The sequence below is a fragment of the Etheostoma spectabile genome, chromosome 6 (assembly GCF_008692095.1).
Source record: "Etheostoma spectabile isolate EspeVRDwgs_2016 chromosome 6, UIUC_Espe_1.0, whole genome shotgun sequence".
Taxonomy (NCBI): domain Eukaryota; kingdom Metazoa; phylum Chordata; class Actinopteri; order Perciformes; family Percidae; genus Etheostoma; species Etheostoma spectabile.
The window spans coordinates 4,371,732-4,379,981 of record NC_045738.1 but is presented as its reverse complement, the minus strand read 5'-3'; the positions used below and the strand labels follow the sequence as shown (position 1 = coordinate 4,379,981).

At 40.2% G+C, this 8,250-nt stretch overlaps 2 protein-coding genes across 2 annotated transcripts in view; both read left to right on the top strand.

The window, feature by feature from the left end:
- The window catches only part of LOC116690851 (transcription factor E2F3), a 12,384-nt gene extending 4,904 nt beyond the window's left edge, over positions 1 to 7,480 (top strand). The window contains exons 3-8 of the mRNA XM_032518053.1: positions 1,674 to 1,804; positions 2,051 to 2,139; positions 2,581 to 2,739; positions 4,199 to 4,313; positions 4,860 to 5,001; positions 5,326 to 7,480. Of these exons, the coding sequence (XP_032373944.1) occupies positions 1,674 to 1,804; positions 2,051 to 2,139; positions 2,581 to 2,739; positions 4,199 to 4,313; positions 4,860 to 5,001; positions 5,326 to 5,618 (929 nt within the window). The 3' untranslated portion in view covers positions 5,619 to 7,480. The remainder of the gene's footprint in view (positions 1 to 1,673; positions 1,805 to 2,050; positions 2,140 to 2,580; positions 2,740 to 4,198; positions 4,314 to 4,859; positions 5,002 to 5,325) is intronic.
- mal2 (mal, T cell differentiation protein 2) overlaps positions 1 to 8,250 on the top strand; it is an 871,414-nt gene that overhangs the window by 126,760 nt on the left and 736,404 nt on the right. The window lies entirely within an intron of this gene.

Below are 8,250 nucleotides of genomic sequence, written 5' to 3'. Positions count from 1 at the left end.
GTGCTGGTTGACAAGTAGCTAATGCTAATGTGCTTGGTCTACCACATTAGCTACCTGATTCTTGGTGGGTAACATAAGATTACGACATTGTTCAACACCCTCAGTTATTTTTAGTATGATTGTTTTGACCACAGTTAACAGCTCTGGGCTAACCCACAAATTGATCAGACAACTAATCTAATGGTAATTTGCCAGATAACACACTCCTGTCTGTCTGCCTCCCCCTTCGCTTTAAGCCTTCTTCAGTTAGCTACTGTAAATTTACTTGACAAAAAGTATAGTAATTTAAAGACGCGGTAGCATTAGATCTGGACAGGAAGAAGAATTCTGGGAGATGGAAGGGGTGTGTCGCGATTCTGCCTTCTCACTCTGTGATTTCATATTGTTAGAGCTCTAGTAGGCTAGTAACTGGAAAGGAAAATGCATCCATACTTGGGGCCCCAATATCATCTCCCGGCGTATGTTTAACCCCTTGCAAAGTAGTGAGTTTCTCTCATCCCAGGGTTAACTAACTAAGAGTTTTCACTAAACCTGCTTTGGGAAATGGGCCCAGGAACAGTCTACTGAACTATATTTGGAGCTTAAAATGGAAACAAAATCTGTACCTTTAGTGTTTGTGTCCATGATATTTGGCCATTGCGTCAGTGTAATGTATTGTTGTTGGAGGGTGAGGCAGGTCACATGCCGTGTGCTGTAACCCTCTGAGAGGAACTGATGCTATCAACATAGAGATATTCATATTGAAATATGTCCATCATTTGGTGCTTTTGCAACATTTCCTGACTGAAAAAAAAATATGTGATGTCCAACGTGATGTATTCAACTAATGTAGTCCAGTACAAAACACAACACAGCTGTTTTATCAAAATAACCACACAGTTAAATCTACATCTTTGTAACAGTCACAACACAAACTAAATACCATAAGGTTAATTCAGGTAAAATGTATTGCAGTTTGGTTGGATTGGATTACATGGTAACGTACTTTTTATCGACTTGTTCTGACACGTCTGCTGCTCGTCTACTGGTGGTTTTGGAAGTCAGGGTGAGTGTAGGTGTCTTGTGGTCTTTTTCACTTTTGGGCAAACTCACAATTTACCTGGGCTTCCCCCTACCTCGACATGACTTTGCATAATCAGACCCACCAACTTTCTTAAGCCAAGTGGCGTGTTATCTGTACGCATTTTGAGTTATCGCCTGGGTATGTTTACGCTGTTTGCAGTGGATGTAAACATACAAGCCACTTGGCGTATTATTACCACTTGCCGTGTTATCGTGAGAAGAAAGCGGGACACGATCTCCGGTCTCCTGGGTGAAAGTCCTGTGTTTTACTAATCCACCACCCCGACCAACCTCCCTACGCTGATTTTCGCCCTTTCATACTACTCGCTACGGCGTAAATTCAGACGCCATCGCAAGGTTATGTAAGGCCAAACGGTGTTGTTCAGATAAGCTATTAAACTAAACGCGACGCTAAAAAGTGAATGTCTTGATAACACGCCAATAATGCCATACGAATTGGCGTGTCATACATACGCCATTTCATGAGAGCAGTCCGCCTACCAAGTAACACTGTCATCAGGAAGTTTTGTTTGACTTTCCTTGCATAAATTAAATGTCACAAGTCGCTGACATTGTCCTTTCCTCTTTATTTCTCTGTTCCTCCACCATAGCACCCAAGTCTCCACCAGAGAAGACTCGGTATGACACCTCCCTGGGCCTGTTGACAAAGAAGTTTGTGGACCTCCTTGCCCAGTCTTCTGATGGCGTCTTGGACCTCAACCTCGCCGCTGAAACCTTACAGGTAATTTCAGATTAAAACAAAAAGGAAATGGAGGGGGGTTGGAGGGTTATGTAAAGCAGACCTACCTTATAGTTGATGCATAATAAAATGTATAGGGGACATCTTTAGCAAGTATATCTGCTCAAAGCATTGAAAATGTTTTGTACGTTTGTGTTAGGGATTTTTTTGTTGCTAAAATTGGTAATTTACACAGTGCAATCAACCGCTAAATTAGTAACTAATGAGACATGTATCCTTTACGTTTAGGTACAGAAAAGGCGGCTGTATGATATCACCAATGTGCTAGAAGGCATTCACCTCATCAAGAAGAAGTCAAAGAACAACATTCAGTGGATGTAAGTGGTCACCACTCTTAACACTTAAATATTTGACTTATATATTTTAAAGTGTTTTGTCTTACCTGCTGATCCAAGAACCCACTTGAATTGATTACTCTTGTCTACTTCGTGAACAAATTTGAGAACACAATGTGACACATTCAGTTCTCTTGGTTTTTCCGTGTGTCTTCCTCCATCTTGTGAGTTATCTCATTGTTTTGAAGACTTTTTAACATCTTAGAAAATATTTACGTATCTTGGGTTGATGTGGCAAAAAATGTAATTGTTTGTATAATCAGATTTTGTTCTGCAAAGCACAAGGAGGCAGGAGGCTGCGTGCAAGCTGTTACCACTTAAAAATATTAGTAAACCTGACTGTTTTGGACTCTACAAATGTAATTATACCCTCGTTCTAAATCTGTTTTAAATTCGCTAACTTCACTCTTCTCACTTTCACAGGGGATGTAGTCTATTGGAGGTAGAGGGGGCACTGAGCCAGAGACAGAGACTAACAGCAGAAGTTTCTGCACTGGGAGAAGAAGAGCAGAAGCTTGAACAACTGATCCAAAGATGCAGCCTGGATATGAGACACATGAGCGAGTTGCAAAGCAACCAGAAATATCCTTTTGTTAGTTGACATAAAATGGTTCTTAGCCACTTTATTTTCTTGTTAAAAACTTGTTCTATGTTCTACTTAAACTATGTTCTCATAGTTCTGCAGGTAAACCTCACCAAATTATTCACGGTTTATAATTGTTTGTATGCATGCTTATTCCTGTCTCACACTGAGGCCACGGTGATACCTCGGGGATTTTTGCTAGGGCTGCACAGTATTTTGTTTCATCATGTAAATCGTGATGTGCGCATGTGCGAAAGTCACATTACAGGACGTGCCATGGTAATTCTACAACTTTTTTGCTGCTTAATAATAGAAAAGTAAACTTTCACAGATCTCCTTTTACATGGTTGTTACTGCCCAACCCTTTCCCTTTAAGACAGGTGGCCATGGTCGCTCAAATAGCTCAGTGGGTAGAGTGGGCGCCCATATATAGAGATTTACTCCTCAACACAGCGGGCCCGAGTTTGACTCCGACCTGTGGCTCTATGCTGCATGTCATTCCCCCCCTCTCCCCTTTCATGTCTTCATCTGTTCTGTCAAACATGAAGGCTAAAAAATGCCCAAAATATAATCTTTAAAAAAAGAAGACAGGTAGGCATAGGTGTATGTGATGTAACGTTAGTCTGACAGGGTTTGAAGTGAGGCTTTCCTGTGTTTATAAAAAAAAAAAAAGTACTGTATACCGCAGACCGAGGAATGCACTTTCTTTCCATGGGTAGTGAACCTACCATAGTTGGTGTTTTATGTTTGCTGTAAAGACAAAATACATCACCTGATTAATACAACCTTATTACAATGTCTCCCGGACATTTTTTTCACAGCACAGTTGCCAGAAAGCTGCCATTAGCCAGGCTAAAGCTAATATAGTTAGCCTAAAGAGTCAAGGGTTCTGTACCAACTAACGTGACGGTTTGGAGCCGTGAAACTGAAAAAGTAACATTAACCTACAACATAAGTCTGTGTCTAATAAAACGTCATCTACACTAATTTGTGTTCTTGGATACACAGTTTGTTGTTAGTGTGAAATGTAGGCTCTGAAGGCTCAGAACCACCAATTGCGATCAGTGTTGATCAATTTATCAAACAAAGCTAGTCGACCACAACTTGAAATTTAGAAGAAGCGACATGCATCATTAATATCATTCACTTTAGCCTGGATTGATAGTATTATATGAATACAGTGGTGTCATGTGATTTAATGTATTTAACTACCTTATTTCCCTCTCTAAAATCACTTTAGAAGAGTAGTCACAGCGCATACTTGCTTTGGTGTTTGTAAAGCGTGAAAGTTCAACAAAGAATGGTTCACGTAAGAAAAGTTCCTTTTTAATTTTTATTTTCAATGTGGATGCACTCCCCTACAAATCATCCCACAAGTTCAGAATGATAGACATGTATGTTTAGTATTAACATGTACTGCCTTTTGTAGCGTTATTTCTTTAACCCTTTTGTCTGCACATATGCCTATGTAACATACCAAGACATCAAACAGCTGGGAAACCTCAGAGACCAGACTGTTATTGTTGTCAAAGCGCCCACAGACACCAAACTAGAAGTACCAGACCCTGATGAGGTATGTGTACACACATAAAAACACACAAGGCGGAGCTGTCATTGTTGTCCCGATGAAACTTTTGCTTCTTGCTCTTCTATGGTTGGTGGCCTTTTGGCTTCTAAGTGGAAAACTGACACCTTCACAAAGTAACACTGTTATTTTGCTAGACACGTGCTATTGGACAAAGCATTCCTCCTCACAATGCACCAGCTGTGGAGGTTGCAGTCAGTTTAGGTGACCCCTCTAGGGTTGGTATTGAGGATTTGTTTTACCAGGCATTTGGGGATGACAGTGACTAAAGCAGTGTTCTGGTCTGTAGCAAAATGTAGTGCATCAATTTGCCCTGATTACCTGTTTATTAGGTACACCAGTAACATGTACAGACCACAGTACCTTTGGTGTGTATATATGTTGGTACAACATTTACAATTTGAGAGCATATGGAAAAGAGACTTGTAGTGGGTTTTTAATCTTTCAATCAAGTCTGTCCATCCTTCTAATCCTGTGCGGTGCTATGAGATTTTGGGATTTGACCTGATTTTTCTTTTTTTTTCCTCTTTCTAGAGTTTGTCCATCCATCTGACCAGCACTAAGGGTCCCATAGAAGTCCTCCTGTGCCCAGATGAGGAGAATGACCCTAGAAGTCCTGTAAAAAATGGCAGCATGGACATCAATGGGAACTCACCTTTCCTCAAAGTCCTTCAAGGTTAGTCTCAGACACAGGTGTGCGTGAATGTTTTCAGACCTCATTACAAAGAGCAACGTGTGCGACGCTTACCTAAACTTGTAATAGAATAAAATTAGTTTTGAGTGCCACCCAACCCAAGTTAACCCAAGATCTGTTCAGTAAACAACTTTCTTGTGTCATGCAACTTTTGATTCCAAGCACTGATTTGCTGGTACTTGGGATATGACTATTGGTCCCCAGTGCAACAAACACCATAACACTGGCCAGCATTATTTGGTTATGTGGATATGGTTCCTTGACTATGTAAAGATAATAACTAGTTGACTCCACTTTCCTTCACAGGTCCCACCTGCACAACCACTTCTTCCATCCCCTCCCTGGCTCCACCTTCTTCCTCAGCAGTCTCCGTCACTACTCTCTCCCCCATCTCGTCCCCTTACACTAGTCTTCTCCAGCAGACAGAAGACCAGATCCCTTTATCCCTGGGGCCTTTCTTAAACCTCGGGCCTCCTCTTCTGGACCAAGATGACTACCTTTTAGGTTTGGGAGATGACCAGGGAATCAGCGACTTGTTTGACGCCTGTGACTTTGATAAAATGCCCTCTCTTGGCCTGGATGATCTCTTGTGCAGCTAGCATTAGGTAATACAAATTTAGTTTACGTGGATGGGAGAGAGATGGAGTATCTGTGAAGGTTTTGATGCCTGTGACTAACTGTGTACTTAGTGGAAGCCAATTTTAAACAGCTGGAAAGGAATCATTTGGGACTTTTTTTCAGTCCCACTGGGACTAAATGTCATGTTCTTTCATGGTGTGAGAGATAAATGGCCTTGCATGATTTCACACAAAGACATGACCGTTCTGTGGGAAAATATATCCATTACTCTTTATCTCAGGCTATGTAAAGCCTCCAGTGTAGCTGGTTGTTGTTGCATCTTAAGGCCTTTGCTCTCTGTTTGGTAGTGGAAAGGGGAAGGATATCCACCCCTCTGTATGACGCAAGGTTCCCATCACATCACTGTACAGAGAGACCAACAAAGACTGGACAAAGAACGGCTCGAAGGAAAACACACCCACACTATCTGACATTAACACACATTGTGGTTGATTGGTTTGGGTTTAGCATTACACCCAAGTGTGCAAGATGGACAGATAGGATCAATCAAAATCATCAGAATGCTCAAGAGTAGGGAAGAGGAAAACTGTTTACTGTTTAAATCTTGAAGGATAATGCAAATATGAGGATTTGACAGGCCTGTAAATCTGCAATTTGGCAAGCAAAGGAGTGGTTTGATCGGTGGTTTCCCAGTGACGCATTTTCTTGATGTTATTGCCAAGTGCTGCGGGGGCTATTGATGGCTTTCTATTTCACCAATGATCTGTGTTTGAAGGTTCATAGAGCTAATTGTTAAGTAGGTATTTTAAGAATTAAAATGAATATTAAATGAAAACATTTTGATACACAGCATTCATGATTACTGTTGCTATCCTATGGTTAGATTACGCAGGCTGAGGTTTTGGTCACCCTTCTTGTCTCTGCCTGCTCAGACATTTGTCACGTTTCCTGGTGTGCTATTTGGGCTTATAACCATACGGTTACCAAGAGTGTGAGTATTTTGTACATTTAAGCACTATTTAGATGTATTAAGAGCTGCAAGGAAGTTAATATACTGTTTTGGAGTGCCCATGACAATTATCAAGTTTTAAAGGAGACTTTAAAACAGCAAAGGAAATAAGAATGTACTCTAAATGCTCTAAAATGAGACAGATATAAGTTTTGTTAGGTGTGCAAAATACTTGCAGCATGCCTTATTGCTAGTAATTAGTTAAATCCCCTTGCACACAATGTTTTTCTTGTGCTATGCCCTCCATATTTAAAATGGATTTAGTAGGTACATTTAATAAGGGACTTTTATCTGATCAGCCTGTTACCTACTCAAGTGGGCAATCTCATATTTTGTACATGAAAACAAAAATGTTCAACATGGGAACACATTGTGATGTTTAACATAACATGAAAAAGCCATCAAACCTGGGTTATGTGGGGTTAAGCAAAAACACCTGATATGCAAACTTGAATATCATCTCTAACTCATATTCGTATTGACACTTTGTGAAATCAAGACCCAGATTCCCTCTTTCTTGCTGCTCTTTGCCTGTCCCCTCCATCTTCATCAGCAGAAGCTGCCAAAACCAAACTTAACTTTAATGCCTCCTCATTTAGCTTTGTTGCTGTCAAATTATGTGGTTGCGAGCTAATCCGTCAAATTTGAACCACTTATTGATGCACACTACCTACTCGGTGTGTACTGAAGCTGTGTAGGAGACAGGATAGGCGCGTGTTCGTCTTTTTAGGTTTAATCAGTGTAGAATTTTAACAGATTTTAATACTGTAGAAATAACTAATATCACGGTCACCTAAGCAACGAGGGGCCAGAAAGCCATTAATTTAGGCTTCAGCATGTATTGAAGGCTTTCCCTCCTCCATAATCAGGATATTTATAAAAAATTAAATTAAAAAAAAAAGACAAATAGACCCTGTTTCATAAATTGAGCTAATTCAATGCAACAAGCCATGTTTCATAATGGGCTTGGTGATACTGTTGGCTTGGGTCACTGAGTCGTAAACATTGGTTAATCAAGAATAGCCGGTTGGAGGACTTGGTGAACTAAGAGCTGTAGGGATGTGTTGTCTTTTTACTGGTATTTGGAACACCATTGCTTATTGTGTTTGATGACATCCTCGGTGATAACAAAACGCAAACATTTGCTCTGAAACCCTGGCTTTTAATCTAAAGAAACCTGCGGCCGCAGGTGATTTTGCTGCTGTAACTGTACATTTTAACTGACATGATTGATGTGCGCTTGAGTAATTGCATTTGCAGCATGTGTGAGTTAAGTCAAAGATCAAGCTTGCTACAGAGTAAGCCTGCCATGTGTAATATGATGTACAGTTTTCTAAATTCTTCAGCGCACAAGGTACTGTAGGCTACCTCTCACTTAATGTTGGACAATAATAATAGGGCATAGAGGTAAATGCCATAGTGTGTCTGAGTCTTTGAATTCCCCTTTGTCTTAGAAATTAGCCTTGCATTATTTACCCTGATATGAGTATGCCTTTGCTCTTAAATTGATCTCATGCTGTTGCATCTTAAATTTGAATTAGGGGTGCACATTTGATGAGTAGAAAAGCGGACAAATTGCAATATTGCAAAAAAAAATTGGTTTTATGTTTTTGTGATTTTTTTTTTTTTTTTTTTTTTTTTTT